The following is a 23,788-nucleotide window of genomic DNA, read 5'->3' on the forward strand; positions in this document are numbered from 1 at the left end:
CTCCTATAGGTTGGAGGTCCTCAACTACATGTCTACATAGCTATTGTCACAATCACAGAAGGTGAGCCTTCACTTTAGTTGAGTACCATATACCTGTATCCATCACAGTATCACATTATTAGTGCTTGGCGCTGTGCACTTTATATCTAAGATGTATGGTCACTTTCACACCTTAAAGTATGATATTTCCTAAGACATCTAAACAATTAGATCCCGCAGAGAAACGTGTCTATTTTTGAAAAAACCATGGGCATTTTAGAAACATTTTTTTATAGCCTGTCCATTGGGGGAAATAATAGTGACGTTCCCAAATTGCTTTACTTTTGCCGTTGTTGAGTCGAGTTTTTTCTTGTTAAATCAGATTGAACGCCGCGTCTGTGCAACACAATCTTTGAATAATGGATCAATGCTAATATAAAGGTCATTTAGAAAATATCAGTTTCCGCTTGCTATTTTTGTCTTGTTATAAAATGCTAAATTAATATTTTTGAAGTGACACATATGAAGAGGTGTAATTCCTATGGTGATGTTAAGTTGATTTATGTCTTTAATCTTAGACCATGTACTATACAACCAAGGACATGACATAGTAGTCCATGGGATTGCTCAGGGGGTGGCCTTGTATTTGACTCCGGACCATATGTGTTGTGAAATTGTTTATTAAATGTGTGGGGACTAATCTTCATATTACGTAAATACGTTGCACAGCAATGGACGGGAAGGTGATGAAGACAGTTAATCTTCATATTGTCACTGTTTGGAAGAAAAGCGGAAGAAAATATAAAGGCTAGAAATTCAACCGTGGTTATTATACAGCTGATAGCAGTCTATGATAAGACTTCTGTATACAACAGGTCATTGGGAGACAAATGATCCTGTTAAGAGTTCAATGCAGCAAGGGTAAATGATGAGAAAGATGGCTGTGATCATTATACGCCTATGGGATTAGTGTACAGAGGGTTGTGCGTGCGCTGCTAATGTACCATATCTCTGCTCATGGCATGTCACCTGCTGCAGGGCTCCCCCCTTTACAAACACAAGTTCAGGTGCATGGGGAGACCTCAAGGAAGAACAGCTGATGCCGCAGATGGCAGATCACTTATTTGGCAAGATTTGAAGTGTGCAAATCAATTCCTTTAATTACTTGTCAGGTCCATTTCTAATAGGAGAGTTAAGGATCCTGAAGAAAGAATAAGACACAGCACGGAGGAAGAGCCCTACAAATATGGACTATACCATAGAACATATGGTGGAGATAGCCGGCCATGTATAGTGAGAAGGGATTGCAGTAAGATAGCATTTTGATACATATAGGCTGAACTGTATGAATGGAAGATAAGCTATGTGCACAACTCTCTGCAATATTGGTTGCTGTTTCTGCTTTTTCCTATTTCCTGGCCAAGGCATGAGAGCCATCAGGAAAGCAATGTTCTCCTCCTGGAAGTCATTAACCACTATCGGGAGCAGATGTCTGGCATACAACAAATGTCACGGCTCTGAACATCCTTGGTGCTTTTCCTTATGGTGGCCTATGCTGCTTCCTCACCAGGATATAACATACTGTGAGGTCAGTTGCACAGTTAGTCACATCTGCTCTGTATGGGCGCAAAAGTTTCTTGAGATTTTTTTGTTTGGCCAGAAAAAGTAGAAAAGTAGTCGTCAACCCTTATTGTGATTTTATAGGGTTTACAAAGCTAAAGAACTGATGTGCCACTCCGTGTCCTGTCATCAGTGATCTGCTTTTCTTAGAGACGATATGGTGAGCTCCTTACAGTCAGTGGCCAACCATGTGTCCATCAAGGACAAGCAGTGTTGAGCCAACGCATAAGAAGTGATGTGTCACGATGCTAACACTACCTCATTCTAGATACATTGTTCCAGAGATCAGCAGGTGTCACAGTGGTAGGACAACCATTGATTGGACTGTATATATTGTTAGGCTATGTCACCATTGTCTACCTTCAGGCACATACATATCTTAAAAGTAACCATATACCATCAACCATGCTGGTTGAACACTTATTCCTCAAGACTTTTTCATACACGTGCCCAATTGGCACAGTTGATGCACATATTGGGGTACATTAATGCCAAGACCCTCTGGGGTGGGTTATCTAACCTGAAAATAAAAGGATTGGGCACTGAAATTCAATCCTTCATTCCTCGACATCATCTGTCTTGCTCTTCTCTTATATATATGGGGGTCATGGAAGGACATTTTTAATCACACAAAGACTTTTTAGCCGTTATCTAGGCGGTATCTGTAGCTTAAATCTGTACCCATGCAAACAAAATGTTTATACTACACAATAAAAATAATAAATAATAAAGGGGAGACCGAATGACTTCCTGACCTCTAGTTCTTGGCACAACCACCATGTAGGACTTCAGTAGACCAATATGTGGTTGGGTTTATTCCTCTTCCCAATAACAGGTGACACCCTGATGATCTCTGCAGTACTAAAAAGGTTAATCACTTTGACCCAGGGTGCAGTTCTTACCAGGAATAAGACTTATGGCAGGAATGTTTGAAGTTTCCCTTGGGGAGAGGATAAGGAATAACATTAGCCAGTCTGCTGTATCGGGCTTGGCAGCATGCGTCTGGGTCAATGGAACATTTCCTTTACTCACAAGTAGAGCAGGATTAACAAAGCCATGTTATCACTGCAGATAGAGATAAATCGGTCCTGACACTGATGGAAAATAACAGATGATGCAATTGAGTAAAGAGCAGACTTTGGCTACTGTAGCATCTTGATATATGTCAACACACTAGACTAGACTTTCTTTGTAAACTAAGCACAGATACATTCTGAGTATATAACAGGGAAATGATTGATTTTTCTTCAATTCTTTATTTATGTGCCTCCAACATATTCCATGAGGAATGCTTATATACATCTCACCTATACATATGTACAAATCTCACCTATATATAGATCTCAGCTACAGCTGCCCATACAGCCACGGTGTCTACAAACATTAAACCTTCTGTAGTCGCCGGGCCCAAAGACCATAATTTAACAAAGAGATATTGTAGATGTTTTCAAGAAAAAGTTCTTAAGATAAATTAATTTAGAATGCAAAAATAGTCTGATAATATTTAGGTTTAAAAGGACTCGTCACCTTTTTTGACATGTCTCTTAATAAATACATGTATTCCTTAAAGGGATTCTACCAGTAAAATAGTATTTTTTCTGCCTACCAGGAAAGGCTATTCTTCTCCTACCTTTAGATGTCTTCTCTGGGCCGGCGGTCGGTGGAAATCATGCTTTTCGTCAATATGCAAACAGCACTGGGGGCGTCCCCAATGCTGTGGGAGAACTCTCCAGCGCCACCTCCATCTTCGTCTGCAACGGCCTCGCTTCGTGTCTTCTCCCGGCACTGGGTTCAAACTGCGCATGCCCGCTGGCCACAAGAAGATGGCCTCTTACGCTTAGTGTGCAAGCGGTCATTTTCTTGTGGCCGTTGGGCATGCGCTGTCAGCTTTGCCTGAAGTCCGATGCCTAGAAGTTAGAACCCAGCTGCGGAAGAAGATGTGAAGAGAGGCCGTTCCAGATGAAGATAGAAGCATCACTCAAGATTTCTCTCGCAGCATTGGGGACACTCCCAGTGCTGTTTGAGCACTGGGGCCCACCTCCTGTGCTGCGAGAGAACTCATTTGCATACCGACGAAAACCCAGTATTTCTACCAAACGGCGGCCCGGAGAAGACATCTAAAGGTAGGAGAAGAATGGCCTTTCTTAAGGCTATTCCGACATGGTAGGCAGAAAAAATACAATTTTAATGATAGAATCCCTTTAAGAAATAACATAACTTGGTATTGTGTGGTTCCTCTATTGTTCCTCCTAAAATGTGCAATTAAATGGCACCTGGGTCCCAACTGGTGAAACCCATTCTATGTATATTAATATTTCCAGAAGGAATAACAGAGGAACGGCACAACACAGAGGAATAAGATAAGATTCTGCATGATTCTTTTTTCATTGGGAATACTAAAGAGACTTGTCAGATGAGCTGGAGGTCCTCAAGTGGGGTATTTGTAATTCATTGCCTGTTCTGTAAATTTCTGTAAGCCTATTCTTATATATTCTTATTTCTCTTGCAGTGTGTGCAGGGACAGAGAATAAACTCAGCTCTCTATCTGATCTGGACCAACAGTACAAATCCCTACGCAAGTATTATGAAAACTGTGAAGTTGTAATGGGAAATCTGGAGATCACCAGCATTGAACATGGACGCAACCTCAGTTTCCTGAGGGTAAGTTCAAGATTGTAATATTTTTACGCACACAATTCCCAGAAGCTAAGATACTATGAGCTTTAAGGTTCCTCACAACGCTGAGCTGGCACATGGGAGAGATATTTAGGGTATTGTAACAAACTGACACTTAATGGCCCCCGTTTACTAACTGGGCTGTGTCTGAAATGTGTCTTGGCTTATTTTAACTGTACAATGATGCATCTTACCTCCTGCACCCACTCATCACTTTAAGAAAATGGTTAGAATGACTTGGGAATCTAGACAGGTCAAGGTAAGAATGTCTTGTTCCATCAGAAAACTGGAAATCTATACAGTGGTGTAACTGGGAATGGCAGGGCCCCGTGATGAACTTTTGACATGCCCCCCCCTCCCCCGACCAACAGTGAAGACCCTGACTGACCCCTCTCCCACCCGCATTCCTGTGTGCACTATTATGCCCCATAATGGCCTCTGCACACAGTATTATGCCCCATAGTGGCCCCTACACACATTATTATACCACATAGTGGCTCCTGTATACAGTACTATTCCCCATAGTGGCCCCTGCACACAGTATTATGCCTCATAGTCGCCCCTGCACACAGTATTATTCCCAATAGTGGCCCCTACACACACTATTATGCCCCATAGTGGCCCCTGTACACTGTATTACGCCCCATAGTGGCCCCTGCACACAGTATTATGCCTCATAGTGGCCCCTGCACACAGTATTATGTCCCACTGTGGACACCCATGAACAATTATTATACTCTGGGGTCTTTTCAGACCTCAGAGTATAATAATCGGAGACCCAAGGTGGGGATACCAACATAAAAAACACTGTTACTTACCTATCCCTGGGTCCGCTGCACTCCTCGGTTATTTCGGCCATCTTCAATGATGCCCGGGACGTCACATGACCCAGGACATAGGCCCCAGTCATGTGACATCAGGGACGTTACACAAGTAGGCCGGAAGCCTGCCTGGAGCCCGGTGAGGTAAGTAAAAGTGTTTTTTATGTTGCCTCACCTCGCCTAGCTCTCTGATCATTATTCCTGGGAGTCTGAAAAGACCCCCGAGTATAATAATAGTGTTTGTGGGGCCTGCGGCATCATTTAGCGATCCCGGACCCTTCCAGGATCAGTAAGTAAATAGGGCCTGTTTCTGTCTGGAGTAACTCCAGGCGGTAACGGCCTATTAAAAAAACAAAAATGCAGTGGTAGCGGCTGTCGCCGGGCCCCTAATGTCTCAGGCCCTATGGCAGCTGCTACCACTGCTACCCCGGTAGATACGCCCCTGAATCTATACCATGTCTGATGTAGATTTAACTTCAGGTAAATGGGCCCAGAAGTGCCTGTGTGGGAAAGTATTACGTCTAATGAAGGAAACCCACAGGGGAAAAGTGCACCATAATTAGGCTGTGGCCTGTTAATACTAGAGTATGTCGCATGTTCCATGTGGCCTCGGTAGATTTCTGCTACAACTCACACTAGTTTTCTGAGGTGCCGCAGTCTGCTCAGATTACAACCTTAATTCACCAACTTTCTTAAAACGGGGTGAGTGGGATGCCAGAGATAAGATGGGTTATCGTGCATGAAATACGTGCCAAGTTGAGGTGCAGTTTTAGACACTTTCTTGGATCAACTCACTTAGTAAACCTGGGCCAATGTGTTAGCAATATGGAATGTTAACTCTTTCCATGGCTTTTGTTCTCTTCTGTGGCTTTTGTTCTTGCTGCAGCAAGTTATCAGTGTCAGTGTCTATTAAATGTTGATACTAGATGTATAGTGTGAACCTTGGGATAACTTGTGATAGAGTGCTAGTTGATTGTCAGGAATTTGCTATTGAATTGAACATCATCTGAGGTCTTAAATATATTCACTACTAAATATACTGCTGGAGCCATGTTTCTGCTGGAGTCAGGGGTAAAGCTGGGGTGGGAGATGTATATACTCAGACATCATTAGAGCCAAAGGGTTTTTCCGTCATAATGGGCATATGCAGTATTGACCTTTCCTATAGAAAACCCCCACTAAGATAAAGTCAATTTAGAAAATTTTAGAATCTTGGATCGGTTATGCAAATTTTCCTTAACTGGTCGTGAAAATCGGGAAGAGCTTCAACTAGTCATGCAGTGATCATGCTGAATCACACCCTATGAGGCCAACAGTTAGGTAGGGTATCAGATAGATGTCTCAGTGCGGGACACGCCAATCACGCTGCGGGGGCTGTGATATAGTTCAATGACTCCATGACTATGTAAACCTGTTCCTCATTCGTTTTTATACCAATCTAAGGTTTTCAAAGCTTATAGACTTTTCAGCAATCGAAATCTTAGTGGGGGCAACATATGAAAGACCGTTACTTGATGCAGCACATGTTGAAGTCAGTTTAGGATGAAAAAAATACCCAATAGTTTTCCTTTAAAGTGACCCCTGCACAGATCAGTTTTCCTGACAACCTCTAGGTGCAGTAGACCAAGAGGGTGTACAGGCTACTCATCCAAATGATAGGAGAGCCACTGCAATGCCCTGGGACCCCTGCTAGGCTGTAGATGGGGCTGCAGTGCTGCTCATATGGTATGTAAAAGAAGAGCTAGGTCGACAATCCATATGGACTCAGAACTTTTTATTGGGGTATTTAAAAATAGAAAAAGCACAATGCGTTTTGGGCCGCCTAAAGGCCCTTTCTCAAGTGCAAGGTAAGAGGTCATGTCGGGCCAGATGCATCTGGCTCAACGTGACCTGTTACCTTGCACTTGAGAAAGGGTGTAATGGCCTTTAGTTGGCCCAAAATGCGTTGTTCTTTTTCCATTTTTAACTACTCCAATAAAAGGTTCTTCGTCCATTTGGATTGTCGACCTGGCTCCTCATTTTACATACCAGTGAGCGTAGATTCCCTGTCTGTGGACTTGAGTCCATTTTGTTGCCTCAATTTTCTTCTCCGATCCTTGGCGTCAACAGGCTGATCCACTGCTACCCTCATTTTGATATCTACATACATCAATAGGTGTTGTGACTCGGCACAACCCCACAAGGTCATCTGATATTATTACTACTTAATCTAAGATACCACTATTTCATCAAGCCTAATACTACACGTAGTGCACTCGATGTCTCTCTCCTTTTTTGCATTGTATCAGCCAGTACACTTTATTGTTTTTTTTTTGTTTTTTTTTGTTTGTTTGTTTTGACGTTTTTTGACGTTTTACGTCTTCCTGCTATACTCGATATAAACAAGTGCAAAAAAAAAAAAATTCTTGTAGTGTACACAAATGGTTCTGTGAAGTATGACGGAAGAGCAGCTTTCAATAGCTTCCTCGGGCTGACGTTTTGGCAGCTGATAACAAAAGCAGAGTTTGAGGTGGTAGAAGGATAGATACAAGCAGAAGCTGTCACCCACTGACATGAGCCATGTGCCCGCAGCTTCTGACCCAGGGGAGAGAGGCGACTGGGGGAGATACTGTCAGTCTGCCTGACATGTGAAATACGTTTCATCCACATGGAAAGCAGTCTGCTGTTTTACCTTCCGCCTATCTCCTAAAATAATCCACCAGTTAACTCATAGAGAACAAGCGTGTAGCGCGGTAAATGCCACAGACAGACAGAAGTCACCCAAGTGCTCCGAGGCAGGTAGAGCGCGGATCGCCGCGAGCATGAAATGTTGTGGAACAGCCTTTTTCATTGGGATCTCTGTCTAATTATGGATGAAATGAAACTACAAAACTCATTACACATATCATTTAAGCTGAGTCTAAATCACGCCAGGCTTCCCAGAGGTAAGAGGTAGCAGCTCACACACACTGTTCCAAGCTAATAAATCCATTTTTCATTTAAATGCCTCGGCCGCTAGAGACGGCGCTTCTATTCTCCGCTGCTCAGCAATCCCTTGCTTAAAATCTTGTAATGCTCGATTGGATTGTAATCAGCAAACAACATAATGATCTCCAGAAGAAAACGTGTTAACAAAAATAACAAGTGCTAGCTATTAAATGCACTGCTTTTTGTAGTATTGCAGCGTAGGAGGGAACATATAGTGCACGTGAAATGTATTCACCATTGGGTGCCATCGGGCCACATTCATAGGTACTCATGTTAGAATCCGAGCCTAAGCTGTTCCCTGGTTTTCCCCCATTAACCTCTATACAGGTATCCGGACAACACATTGCAGGGAATCCCCAGGTGACAATTCCTGGAGTAGCCTCAGATTGGCAGCAGTAGAATAGCAGAATCAGGACAAAGCCAGGAGACAGACAAAGCTAGACAGCTGAGTCAGTGCACATTGCAAGGAGAGACGTCACAACAAAGAAGAAGTGAAAACCATGTGCCTGCAGCTGAAAACCATGTGCTCAGGTGTCTGCAAGTGGCAAGGGAGAGTCCAAGGGGTTAATGCAAGAAGTTAGGCCACGCCAGTAAAAGCGTTGCAATTAATGTATCACCAGGCGGCATCCAACAGCAGGAGAGGGGTTTATATAACTTGTCTGACATGTCATCTTCTGGCAACGGGAATGGGAACAAGAGCTATGACGGAGCTTTTTAGGAAGAAGAGGAGAGAAAAGAAGAAGAAGAGAAGAGAAGGAGAAGAGAAGAGAAGAGAAAAGAGAAGAGAAGAGAAGAGAAGAGAAGAGAAGAGAAGAGAAGAGAAGAGAAGAGAAGAGAAGAGAAGAGAAGAGAAGAGAAGGCAAGAGGGCCCTGCACCAACCCTCCTGAGATAAAAGACAGTCCGAACTGGTGGAGATGAATCCAGGACTGCTAGCTGCAAAGTATAATTAGAGTAAAAATAGCCAGATGTGGCAGCAAAAAAACAGGGTGGGTGAGTAAGAAATGTTACGTCCTGTGATGAAGAATTCAGTTTTCATCTTTCTAGAACTTATTTTTATGAAAAATAATGTAGCAGCAAACTACCGGTAAATCTTTCTCTGTCTTGCACTCACTTTTAGGCTACATGCATACGCCAGGTGCCAGGCTCATGGCTGCATACACAGGCCCATGATACATGGGGCTATAGAAACAAATGGCTCAGCGTGTAAGTCTTGTATGGCCCATTCTGGATAGATGAATGGGGAAAGCGTAGTGTAATGCCTGATGGGATATTGGTCTTGGAGGGATACCATTGGACACTGGGCAGTAGAGTGTCTTAAGTATCTGTTGGATACCCAGAGAGTGCCGTTCATGGTGTAACTACAAGGGTAGCAACAGTAGTGGCTGCCACAGGGCCTGGAAAATTAGGGGGCCCAGTGGGCTCCTGATGTGTGTTTTTCAATAGGCCCTGTTACCTGCTGGAGTAACTCCAGGAGGTATCGGGCCCTATTTACTTACTGATCCTGGCTTCTGCTCACGGCCGCTGGCGCTTCCCCTTCTGTGGAGGTGGCTGTGAGCAGGAGCAGGGATTGGAAAGTGAGTCCGTAAGCCCACAAAACCCTGCAAACACTGATGGATAGATATTTTGGACAGCAGGGTCATAGACACATCTGATTAGAGTTTTTATAAAGTGGTCAAAGCATTTCAAGGCTAAATTCACACTGTGAGTCAGTGTTACATTGAAGTGCATACTTGTTTCTACATGGAAGTGTACACTCATCACTTCAGTTTGGTTAGAGACTCCTTTTTTATTATAAAACAAATTCAACCCAATATTCCAACATGCTAAGAAAGCCTTTGAAAGGTTCCACTGGGAGGCCACACATAGACACGTGTAGCATATCACTTTATGATACAATATCATGAAATATTAAAGATTGTATTAGACATATATGAACATGTCAAGCCAAGAGGAAAGAAGGGGGACATATCTGTACATTCAGTGGGGTGTGAAAAGAAACAAAACAGAACAAGTGAACGGTTCTGTTTACTTAGATTCAAGGAAAGCAATCTGGCATTTCTGAAAGGTTTTATGTAAATAACTTTGGAAAGGTTTTATGTAAATTAATGCTGTATAATATATAGGCAAACTTTATGCAACTTTATGATAGACTTTGCATTTTGCTTTATTGTAGATTACAAACGATTTGCTTGCTTTCGGAGTTTTAGTTTACTAGAACATTAGGGCAAAAGTGTAAGAATCCAGTCCATGCTAATACTAATCTAGACATGTTAGGCCTAGAGCATGCTAAGTACTGAAAAAAAAAAAAAAGCCGGCTTTACGCGTGCTCCCATTGAAGTGAATGGGACGAAGTGAATGGGATGAAGTGAATGGGACGAATGGGACGAAGTGAATGGGATGAAGTGAATTAGAAGCGCTCACGTCTGAGGCTTGGAATGAGCCGAGTGCTTACGCCGTGTGAAGGAGCCCTAAGGCCTCCACATGCCACTTTTTGTGCAAAAAATTGTTATATGGCCATTTTTTTTACAACTCTCATAATTTTTGTACAAATTATAGGGCAGGAATCAATGCAGGCCTGGGACACCTTGCCCAACAAATTAATGTAATGTTTCAAAGTGTAGCAAAATCCAGTTAAGATGCCGACTTCTACCTGTGCTGATAGTACAGACCATTTTAGAATTTGTTTACAAGGCACCACAATGTGCTATATATTGTAACTGCTGGGTAAAATTGGGCGCAATGAAAAGTCTATGTATACTACTATCAGGTCCCAAACAAGGCAGTGTGGTGATGGCGCCATGACAGAGGCCTAGGATGTTAGCTGTTCTTTCCTTCTCAGTGATGAGAAGGTTGCATCAAGCAGAAGATGGTAGAAATTTTTCCCATAGGGCACAATCTTGTGTGGGTCTCCTGGCTAATGCTAGTTTGAGGTGCCCTTTATATAAGGTGCTGTTGAGACACAGAAGGCAGAACTTCAATTTGACAAGTGGCACAATTTATCTTAGATTCCCACTAGCATTCGGGTTTCCATTCCTTGAGTCCACTTAGGCCCCGAAGAAACAAAATCCTATCCGCTTAAAATAGACTGAAATGGGCTCCGCCGGGTTACTGATAAGTTTCCACCTGAAACTGGAAGAGAGAAAAGTCTTGCTTGCATTTTTTAAGCGGAATGGGTGACAAAGTCCCCGAACAGTCACTGAATGCTAGTGTGACCACAGCCATATTGGAAATGTGACAGGTAACACGGGTATCCTCTCACAGGGTTCTCTACAATCGTGAATTGGAAAGTCCTCTGTCCTCTAGTCCCCAGTCCCTTTCCACCATGGCGCATATATGGGGCAACCCTGCCTCAGAGTTCACTTTTCCCGGACATTAAGTTGGTCCTTTCTTTTAGTGACTCCTGGGGAAAAGCAAATTTTGTTTTGACCATGAGAGTCAGTTTTCTCACTGATCAGCAGTGAACAGTTTCTTTTACAGGCGTCTGGGGCCTAATGGTGGGGGGCAGCCTGTCTCAGGGATCTGACTACACTGTCACTAAACTAAGAAGGCAAGACCTGCTACTACTGATCTCTTCAGGTAGCAACTAGAGAAGAAGAGTGAACCGTAAAATGTTCGAGATTCGATATTCGTTTCGAGTAGCCCCTCAATATTGGACTACTCGAATCGAATATCGAACCCTATTATAGTCTATGGGGGGGAAATGCTCGTTTCAGAGGTAGGCAACGTTCGATCAAATTATATTTACCAAGTCCACGAGTGAGGGTCGGGCTGGATCCTCTGAGAAGTCTTCTCCGTGCAGCGTCCCCGCGGTGTCTTCCAGCTCTGAATTCACTCTGCCAGGCATCGGGCCTGGGCAGAGCCGACTGCACATGTCTGCACTACAAGCGGGCATGCGCAGTCGGCTCTCCCCAGGCTCGATGCCTGGCAGAGTGAATGAAAAGCCAGAAGATGCCGCAGGGAAGCTGCACGGAGAAGACTTCTAAAGATAGGAGAAGAACCAGCGTTGATTGGATGACTGTATAGCATTCGGCCAATCAATGCTGGTTCTGCATCGAACTTTTACATTCGAACAGCGAGTGGTACTCGATCGAGTACAAGTATTTCGAATACCGTAGTATTTGATAGAATACCTACTCGATCGAATACTACTCGCTCATCTCTAGTAGCAACTCAAAACACTAGGTGGTTCAGACTGGCTAAAAGGCAAACTGACAGCTAACTCCTCTAACCTCCTCCAACAACTATAACGCATGCGCGACCCCATCAGAAGGATGATGTAACAGAAACAGAATGTCATGCGTTTTCTTAAAGGCACAGTAATCAACTAGAAAAGGGCAAAAACTAGTTAAAACCTTACATTTTACCATAAGAAGTGTCCTTGTTGGGGACTACACCACTATAATGAAAGGGTTAAGAAGAATGCATATGGTCCTGTAGAGGTTCTTTTTAGGATAAAGGAGCAGTGAGAAGTCACCTTGCTTTATTATTTACTGTAGTTGTTCTTATCACTTCATTATAAAACACTGTAGGATTGGAATGGGGAAAGTTTGCTCTTTTTTCATATAAATAAAATGGAACAGCACAGTTCTTGTTTGGTAGGTTCAATGTAAAGGCACCGAACGCCTGCACAGAACTGAAATAATAGCCTTGCAAAGAAATTAGTTGCAAATAATGAAATAAATGGAAATGCAAATTTTCATTTTTTTTTCTGGTTTTATTTATCAAGTTGCAGTCTTCGGGGAGTTGCGGGGTTAGCGCGTGATGTGTGTTTTAACCTGCTAAACTGCTGACACTGATTACAGATATGAAAATGCTGCAAATGTAAAGAGTTTTGTGGCCACCGTGGGATAGCGCGGCCTTGGGGAAGTATTGTTAAAACGCTGCTTGTAGCATAAAATACATAGAATTATAATGGCAATCACCAGTAATATTCAGCTCGTTTTCCAGCAAACAAGCTCATTTTCTCTACTTGTTAAGATTCAAAAACCGTAGTCTCAAAACCAGGCAGCAAATTCATAGGTGAGGTTCAGATTATGTTCACACCATGTTCTCCTGTTGAATAGAGCATTATTATTATATTTATATATTTTTTCCAAACAAGTCTATTAATTGATCTATTAATGGAAACATAGTCTGTCTCATTTCTCTGTTCTGTTGAATAAGAGGATCTCGAGGGGACTGTTCTTTATATGGTGCAAGTTTAAGGCACCAAGATGCTACAGATACGTATCCTGTTGGAGCAGTAAAAGAAAATGTAAAAAAAAAGGAATGTTTTAATGGGACAAATAATGTTATGTAAGCCTAGCCATACTGGTACTCCTGTGTCCCACTGTGCTCCAACCAATTCTTTAGACATTGTATAGCTACACTGCTTTATTGTAGGGACCATGTCAAAAAAATTAAAAATAAAACATAGTATTGAAATATAAAAGCTGGAGCATTCCTAGAATTATCATACAGCAAATGCAATAAGTATTTACATGTAATTTTGTTCCAGTATTATGTGTGTATAATCTTCATGTTAAGATGTGTCCAAAATGTGTTCAAATTTTGCTTAAAAAGGACCTTTCACCACCTGGGGCACATGCGGTTTCATATACCGCTAGAAAGCCGACAGTGCGCTGAATTCAGTGCACTGTTGGCTTTCACGATCTGTTCCCCAGGTGAACAACTATCGGTCCCGGTACCGTAGCTCTTCACCCTCAGAAGGGCGTTCCTGACAGACAGTCAGGAATGCCCTTCTTCACAGCAGCGCTTATAGCGCTGTACTGTGAGACTGGGGAGAAATGCCTCCCCCAGTACTCGTCTATGTGTTCCGTTGATATACTGGTTTTTCCCAGTATGCAAATAAGTCTCCAAACAGGACAGGGGGTGTCCCCTATGCTGCCTGAAGACTCTCCAGTGACGCCTTTGTCTTCTACAGCCACACCTCTCATGTAGCCTTCTTCCGACCGAACCTGCTTTCTGAACCTAAATTCCTCCCATGCACAATTGGCTTTGTAGCCTCTTACAGAAATAGTATGCTCGTGTAAGTGGCCACAGTGAAATGGCCGAACAGACATGCGCAGCCGACTCTGCCTTGAAGCCCGACAGCAGAGCCGACTGCACATGCACGGAATTTAGATTCTGAACACAGGCTCAGCCGGAAGAAGACTACATTAAGAACATGGCAAAGCGGTGCGGCTGTAGAAGAAGATGGTGTCACTGGAGAGTCATCAGGCAGCACAGGGGATGTCCCCTGTGCTATCTGGAGACTTATTTGCATACTGGGAAAAACCAGTATATTAACTGAGCGGCGGCAGGAAGCAGAAATATAAATGTAAGGAACGAATAGACTTTCTTAAGGCTATTTTAAGATTATATTAACTGAAATGATAGAATAACTTTACAGGGTTATTTGGGGAATTAAAAGTGGTTCAACTTACTAAACTCTTAAAAGGAATCTACCACCAGAATCCAGCTTATCCTATGAGAAAGATACATTAGTCACCTGAATCAAACCAAGTTTTCCCCTTGTGAATTCATGACTCCACTGCCAAAATGTTCTGTCTGATCTGTGTCAGAAGCAGCACAACTACTGGCTATGTAAAGGTGTTACAACAGACTCTATGGCAGCTAAATGATTTTACCAAGGACATTTAAATATTTACTTATTTTTGCACTTAGGTAGTAAATTCAGCTGAAGTTTTTCCTTCTATTCATCATGATTATGAGAGAACAACTTGTGAGATGGGAGAGATGAATACATTGGGAGACATTTATATGGCTAATAACGCACAAAACGCACCCAAGCAGAAGGAAAATAAGCCTTTATAGAAAATGGAAGGCTGCAGGACAAAGACACAAACTGTGCAGGTTATAAACACAGAATATACTTCATCTATTATACTGAATTCATCCATATATCCACATTTGCTAAAGAACTGTGACTATTTTTGGCACTGAAGCCCCCTCCAACCAGCCAACCATAAGCCACTTAGTATACAGATACATTTACTTATCACTAAGTAGGCGTGCAGTTTATTTCAATATACGCTGAACCATTTATCAAAGCATCATTCTGTGCTGCGACTTCCATTGACTTCATTTGTCTACAAGAACAATAAACTGTCCATTTGTAGATTTTTGTTCTTATGCATACCCTGAAACCTCTACATATCGAAGCCTCACTTTTTGCAAAGACGTTCCAGTGAAATGTTTAGAGCTCTGGCTAAAACGGACAACCTTTGGTCCATTGTTCTTGTTTGTAGAAATTAACAGCACTTAATACTATGTTCCGCTCTTGCTGTGGAGTCTTTGGCTTCCTGCAGCCATAAGCTTGATGTACTGACTGAGCAACGTGCAAGCAGTATGAAGCCCATTGTACTGATTGTTCCTTAGCTTTAGATTTCTCTAAAAGCCTTTTAACTTTAGAACACGGAGTGAAAGGAGAGGAGCAGAATGGTGTATGCCTATCTAGTTCACAGTAATACTCATATTTAATAGCAAATGCATTACAATTCACAACACGCTGTTTTGCTGATGGCATCCATGTAACTTCATAAGACGTTCTAGATACTTCTGTGTACGATGGCGGGCCAACACTTGCCCATTTATCACTGTACAGATCACATAAACAAAGCTGGGAAATGTATCTCCCGGTTAACCAAGACGCCTATCATTACCAAAAAACGACTTTGATCAGAGGTGACACCGTGTGTTGTGTCTGTGGCTCTGAAGTTCTACGTGTGCATGACTGATCCTATGCCGCCTCTGGCAAACATGCTTAGCTCTGTTTCCCCAGCCCTTAGCGTTTCAGCTCTCGGTCTTTCAGCTGGAACTAAAACGTCATTGCTTTTCATTAAATCGGTGAAAGAAATCCTTCCTTATGTCTCAAGTTCACTTATTAAAATGTAATTATTGGAATAGGTAGGTCAAAAGGCAGCATGGACAAAGATTAATGGCAGCTTTCAACAAAGAATAGGGAGCAATTGGTAAGCAGGCATGATACAGGTGGAGCCATGTGGAGATGGATAAAGGAACAAATGAAGCTATTACTTTGCTTGATGGAACATGATTTCAGTTCACTTTAATAACCATGTCAATTACGCTACAGACGAAAGTCCCTATAGATGTTGTCTGCTCCCTCTCTGGAGCAGAAGGGGTTGAGTCCTTCAGGATGCGGGTGACGAGACCATCCTTTTGTACACACAGGTGGTTCTCTGGTCTGATGGATGAGCTGAATTTAAAGTGATTACGGTCTTACAAGCGAAGCAAACTGGGAACAAAGGTACCAGTCAGAGCCAGTCAGTGGCACCAGTGATTAATTGGCCTATTGTGTTCAGCATTCCCAAGCTGCCCTTGCATCTCCGAGATTAGGGTGAGTGGCTGGAGCAGAATAGGCTAAAAGGGCTGGTGTGTTCACGTGTAGTGGTCAGAAGGAAATCTACCAGACCCTCATTTCCTGACATACAGACTCTCTGGTCATGCTTTAGAGATGAAAAGAAGCAAAATTCAACTGATATTATAGACAAATAAGGTTTTTTTGTCCAAAGTAATCCATTATCAGCATACTAGGCAAATAAAAGGGTTAAAATAAAATTTATTTAGCACCAACTTAATTAAAGTACAAGAGTTAAAGGGTTCATCAGATCCCATCAGCTATGAGTTGTGGAATACAACAAAAGAAGACATACTCAACACCAATGACCCCCAGTGCTCCCCAGTCTCATCTGCTCTTTACCTCCTGGTCTCATGTGGACATGTCGGGAATGTGCTCTCAGCCTTGACTGCAATCGTGACACGCCTTAGTCAGTGACCGGCTGATTGGGCATCTTCTGGCATTTCTTGTGGCTCCAGAGATGATCAAGAAGTAGAGACTGAGCAACGAAACGGTAGAACCTTAAAATGGCAGAGATGTTTATGACTAGTTCTGGTTTTATTTGCACCTTTACTGTTAATTTTATGAATTCCTTCACACGGTCTTGCATATTATGTTTTTAACAAAATTCGAGACATTACTTAGTGTTATTCTAATTGCAGTCGATGACCATTTGGACTACTGTTTGAGGAAAACCTTTGACCACCTCCAACTCTTTGCATCCTTCAATAGGTGGCTATGTCCCTGCTTCCGACACAGTTGGAATTTTGTCCCTCGACCCCACCATTCCCAAACAGTAAGCACGGTTAGCTAGGCTCTCCATGGTCAGGTGATGGTCCTGAGCTGGATAAGACAATCAAGGACCACCCACCTGAGAGTAACCAGCATAATTGTGCTGAAACTAACAGAAATGATTATTTGGGATCGGTGTCGGCTATAAAAAGAATTCCAACTGTGTCAGAATCAGTGGTGGGGCACCAATTGGAAGATGCAGCGTTGGAGTTGGTGGAGGTCGTGAAACATCATTGTTAAGGTTCACAATCATTTACTCTAGAGTGACTGTGTCAGAAAGTTGCAACTTTTGACCATTTCATTTTTACATCCTCCTTAACCTCAACCATTACATGTATCACAACTTCAGCGGAAAGAACAAATGGGCACATAGACATTTGGAGCATGGTTTAGTTTGTTACAAACATGCAAGGACTTGCTCTATTTTCATGTCCCTTTGTATGATAGTTTAGCCTCAGCGTTATAGTGATCTCAATTTTCAGATATATCCATGGCCATTTTGACACAGTCAGTAACCCTTTATGAGACATTCATGCGTCATGCTTAAGGTCTTTTTGCAGGTGACCAGCTAAGAACATTTGCAAATACCTTATTCTGAGTTAATAAATGTTAATCCCTCATTCCATTAGTTTACTGGAGCACAGAATGGCTATAAATAGCATATATCTCATTCCTTGGAGGACCATATCATGTGGATGGCCCATTGATTTCAAGGGACAGCATGCAATTTCTAACTTTCCCTATGGTGGTGCTGCAGGAGAATTCTGCAATTGCTGCATGGTTCTCCCACAGACCCTACCCTATATACCCTTGGCCTACCAGAGGTACTGTTTTTGCGTTAGTTATTTCAGTCTCACAGCAAAGCTCAGGTTTTCTGGCAGATGTGGAATTTTTTAACACAATTTCACAGATCCAGCAGAGCAGAAAAGAAGTGATTAGAGAACATCCAAATCACAACATATTTACTAAGTTTTGTGAAATATTAGTCAAGCATCCATCATGCTGTTAAGACATAGATATTGCATGCTTTGTCTGAAAGCATTCTGAGTCATGAAGTAATTACATGGTAATCAAACAGCAATTAATTGATATCATTTCCATATTAAACTAGTAAGTACAACAAATATGATAACGAAGAACATGTGGAAGAATCAAGTTACTCCACTGATTGGAATTTTTGAGACGTAAGCTGCCCATACATATTAGGTTAGGGTGAGCTGAACCTATTTTTTATTATTAAACTTACTTTGAAGAATTTTTGCCATTTTTTAAAAGTTTCCCTGTCACTATTAGAGATGTGTGAACCTTGGAAGATTTGTTTATTTTCAGGTTCTGGAGATTTGACCCAAAAATTAGTTTTGGGTCACTTGGGTGTTTGTGGTCACATGGGGCACGCCAATGTCATGAGGCTTGCATTAAAGTGGTGACCCCTGAGGTGTCACCCAGGTGGCCAAAAGAGGACCCCAAGGTTAGGGAAGTAAGACTGTTTGTTATGTTTCCACCCCACCTTTGGGCCTCCCCTTGTTGTACTCTGGGTTCTGAAGTACTGGATAACACCACCCATCATTACATCCACTACGGACTATAGATAATGTTACATCTTATCTGTTTCTCGCCCTGCATAGAGCATGTCTAGAAATGTCTCCCATAGACCTCAATGGGTCAATTCCGGACTATTGCTGACTATGGACATAACTGTACTATAAAGCAGGAGCCCCCAATCACCGGTCCATTGGGGGTTATTTGCTTGTTCACAAGACCAGGTAGCAGACTGGCCACAGTCTTAGCTGAATACTTTGCTAATACTAGGCCACATTTTTATAGTAATGTATAAACTATCAGTGTCCTGTAGCTACTAAGGAATGTGGCCTAGCGTGAAGTATCCAGTCTCGGTGTCTAGCTATTTACCATGTCCTCTCAGATGCTCATGTCCCGCCCTCCTGCCCCGCAGAGCATCCCACCTTGGAGCCTTTCTGTCCACATGGTGAAGCCCACCTATAACCTTCCCCCATATGACCAAAGCCTCGCCGCTGCCCCAACCCCAACCTGCCCTGCTGTGTCATGGAATAATGGTCTTGCTTGAAGCCTGTCCCTTGTGCAAAAAAGGTTGGTGACCCCTGCTGTAAAGCATTTCACTCAATGCTGTTAACACAATAGAGGAAAAGCTCAGGCAAGATGGCACCTCTTATAATCTTAAAATACTATCCACCAAATATTGAGAACGACCTCATTTTTGGGAAATGTATGTATCAGAATAAAAGCAATGCATTTTGTTACTACAACCATAGCTGACATTCATTTTAAGACCCACTCGCTCTGATTTTTAACTTACCGTATATACTCGAGTATAAGCCAAATTTTTCAGCCCAGTTTTTGAGCTGAAAAAAAAATCCTCGGCTTATACTAGAGTCAGCAAAAAATTAATAATAATAATTATTATTATTATTATTTTTTTTAGGAGGGGGGTCTATGACCCAGCCACAATATTAATGTATAGAATCTCCCATAAAATAGCGCAAAAAAATAAATAAATAAATAAATAAATAAAAGTTCTAAATCTCCCTAGAATACATACAAAAGTAGAAAATTACTGTGAAACACTTACACATTAGGACATTAGGTATCCCTGTGTCTGAAAGTGCCCGGTCTACTGAATATAGGGGATCTGCAGTGTTCCTGTTCCGTCTAGAAGGGGTTAATAGGAGCACCGCAGATACCCTATATTCTGCCAGACTGAATTCCAAGTGGGGGAAGAAAAAACCCAGTCCTCAAGCTCAGGGAAGGGGCAGACCGACAACCAAAACAACCCCTCCCCTTCCCCAGCACCCAGCAACTACTGCACCCAAAAACTATGACCATTTTAATTTTTGAAATTTTCCAGTAGCTGCTGCATTTCCCCCCTTCGGCATATACTCGAGTCAATAAGTTTTCCCTGTTTTTTGTGGTAAAATTAGGGGCCTCGGCTTATACTTGGGTTGGCTTATACTCGAGTATATACGGTAACTTTTTTTTTTTTAATTACTTTGAATTCTTGTCATTAAATAAGATTTTTTTTTCATTAAAAGAGGGAAAAAAAATCCTGTGAAGGATCTGATCTACTACAGGCATCTTGCAAATACATGGAAGACAAAGGTAGTTTTGTGTTTTGGGATTTTTTTTATCTTACTTGGTTTATGGATATTCGGAGAGCAGTTAAAGAAGAGATAGGACATCCCTAGGCTTTTTGCTTACATGAACATACCACCTCGTAAAGACTGAAGACTCACAGCGGGTTCGCTATTTGTAATTACGGTTTGCTTCTAATGTAACTCAGAGGTAATTACCCTAAGAAGATTGCAGCCAATTGTGAAGCATTGATAGGATAGAGGCAGCGTTTCCATCACTTAGATAACATGGAAACTAGTTTTTCTGATCTCCTGGCACGTCTAAGGTAATGAACAGAGGGAGAGCTTGTCAGCAATATAGACTCTTGCTCAATTTATTTACCAACATTGTTGGCCATCCGTCTCAGCTGCAGAAAAGTGAGACCGGGCACCCATTAACTGTTTGCAGGGATGTCTTCCTATTCGTATTACCTAAAGTCTTATGACATCAAACCTCTTCTAAAATCTCACTACAAATTAGGATCGACATGTCCTATTGGTTTAAGAAGTGGTGACTCTGGCATAGGGGTCAATAAGGCCTGCCACGTACAGAAGGCGATACAAAAAGTCAAACTCATTCTCGAGAAACCATAGAATAATTTTGTTAACCTGTAGAAGTAGAGCTGAGCGAAGTGTGAGCTCAATAAGTCCCAGTTCATTCTTTTTTTGTGAATGTAATTTTTTTTAGTAAAAGATTTTTAGAAAATCGGTAGAGGAAATAAATAAAACAAAGATGAAAAGTTTTGCAAGACTTTGCATCAAAGAATGTAAATTAGCAATACGTTCAATATGGGACAGTCCATAAAGTTATCAAAGAACCAAGATGATGTACAGAACAAGACAGTGAATGAGGAAAATGAAAGGAGGATGATTGAGGTTCAGAGATGGAGGATGGATTCTAGATTATAAGGACACGTTGATCCAGGGTTTTTATACTGACTGCCAAATTGGAGAAAGGAAAGAATCTTTTCCCCTGAAATGGGGCAATTGGTATGAGCCTCATGGGGTTTTTTGCCTTCCCCTGGATCAACACTGTAGGGATTGTAGGGTTATAGGTTGGACTTGATGGACTGATGTCTTCATCCAACCTCATCTACTATGTAACTATGTAACCCGCTAGTTTTTAAGAGTTCACACACCCCATAAGGAGTCCCACATTTCCCAGATAGCGTTAAATTCGTCAAAGTGGTTCTAGAGGGAGGCTGTCACATTCTTCAGTGGACAAATGTCACACATCTTGGAGTATATTTCTTATAATGAGGGATTTCGACAGGTTGACATGATAAAGTGTGTATATACAATATAAAAAGATATATATATATATATATATATATATATATATATATATATATGTATATCTTTGATCTTTGGTGATTTAGTAAGTGAGACTTTTAGAATATTTGAGTGGCTGGACATTATGGCCAATAATAGAAATCCTAGATCACTAAAAAACCTAAATAAAAGCTAATTAAGTCTCTAATCATTATTACAGATTCGGATGATCTCTTTTGACAAGACCACTTAACAATTACACTTTTGGGCAATTTTTCCACGTGGTAGAACAGTCAAGTTGATAACATCTGTTTTCCTTACATTGTCAGGATCTCATTAAGTCTGGCCAGCTGTTGGACCACATGTGGAGCCCAGTGTAAAATAATGTAATTTAGTGACCCACATAACTTTCAAGACATAAGATTGTATAATTGATGGACTACTTTCTAATATAGAATTACTGCATAAGAACCCAACGTCAAGTTCAATGCACCTTGTCCCGTCAAGTTATATATCCATATTGTCCTTTTGCATACTCATTGACTATAGGCGCTTTATTTAGTGTGAATTTAGATCATTTTAGTGATTGACATGCAATGGAAGAGATACTGATTCCCAATAAAGCATAGGAATAAAGCATAGGTGATATTTCTTTGCTATTTTTTAAGTCAAGTTTTTATTTTTAACATACTTTTAAGAATTTTTGATTTTTTTTAAAAGTCAGCCACCTATATTTTTTTAAGGACTATAGCCTATGCACTTTTCAATTTTCTCTGTCCACTTGCAAACATTACAATAGAAGTTCTCTTCTATAGATAAGTTCACCTCTATATCTTTGCATTCGGTGATGACAATAGTGATCTATAATTATACAATAAACACTGATTAGAAACTGTAATACATTTCACTGATTTTAATATATATATAATTATTATTATTATTATTATTATATTATAATATATTTGAATATATAAGTAAATAAAAATAACAAAATGGTGGCGCTTTCCTTTATGCCTAGTGTTCCATTATTACAACTCAAAAAATTCAACCTCAGGCATAAATGGGTTAAACCAATGCTCACAAATGCTATGTAAGTCAATACCTACAAAGAATAATGACCTACTATTTGCTTTCCTTAGTTCTTGCTGGTTGAATGTTTTTAGCTCGGCTTCATTAGGGAAGCGCTGTGATCTATGACTACAGTTAAGATAAGTCTGAAGTAGCTGGAGATAAACCACATGTCTAATTCCTGGTTAAAGGTGCTCCTCTGCAGCAATGGGTATGTCTCAGACTACCCAAGACTATCTATAGACACTATAGATACGCTGTAGTCCAAGATTACTATTCTGTCCTAACTGAAATGAGTATAACTCAACTAGGGATGAGCAAACCAGTTCAAAACAATTCATGTTTGTTATGACTTTTCCAAAAAGTTCATCTATGGGCGCACCATAGATAGAGGTTTTGCACTCATGAATCGTTATTATAGTCTGGTGTCTCTTCAGACTCATCACACCTTTTTCACCTCTCCATGGGCTCTGCCACAGCAACTAATTTTTTTTTTTTTCTGGGTGACATCATGGACTGCTGAGGCCTGGGATTTCCATGATACTTTGAAGCAAGCATATTATGATTAAAAAATACAGTTCAAGAAATGCCTGAGGGATTCCTCTATCTTGGTGGTGGTCATATGTTTTTTTATGTTGTGCACGGTAATGGATTTTTATGGCTATTAGTAAAATTGACTTTTAGCCTTACTTGACCTAGATGCTGGAACACCTCTTTTTACTTATTCATAACTGGTCTCAGCCTTCCTAAGACTTCTTATAGGCACTGTAGATAAGCTATGGTCACAGATCACAGCTGTGTTGTGTGTCAGCCTAAGACTTCCTAAAGGCACTATAGGTAAGGCATGGTCACAGATCACAGTTCTGTTCCCGAAGGTGTATCTCAGTCTATCTAAGACTTCTTATAGGCACTATAGATAAGCTGTGGTCACATATCATAGGTCTGTTCCTGGGTCTGTGTCTCAGGCTACCTAAGACTTCTTATAAGAACCATAGATAAGGTGTGGTCACCAATCACAGTTCTGCTCCATGGGGTGTTTCCCAGCCTACCTAAGACTTCTTATAGGCACTAAAGATAAGGTGTTGTCACA

At 41.4% G+C, this 23,788-nt stretch overlaps 1 protein-coding gene across 1 annotated transcript in view; it reads left to right on the forward strand.

Moving 5' to 3' along the window:
* ERBB4 (erb-b2 receptor tyrosine kinase 4) overlaps positions 1 to 23,788 on the forward strand; it is a 703,330-nt gene that overhangs the window by 324,749 nt on the left and 354,793 nt on the right. Inside the window, exon 2 of the mRNA XM_075284941.1 lies at positions 4,109 to 4,260. Within this exon, the coding sequence (XP_075141042.1) occupies positions 4,109 to 4,260 (152 nt within the window). The remainder of the gene's footprint in view (positions 1 to 4,108; positions 4,261 to 23,788) is intronic.

This window comes from Leptodactylus fuscus, chromosome 8 (assembly GCF_031893055.1).
Source record: "Leptodactylus fuscus isolate aLepFus1 chromosome 8, aLepFus1.hap2, whole genome shotgun sequence".
In the NCBI taxonomy this organism is placed as follows: domain Eukaryota; kingdom Metazoa; phylum Chordata; class Amphibia; order Anura; family Leptodactylidae; genus Leptodactylus; species Leptodactylus fuscus.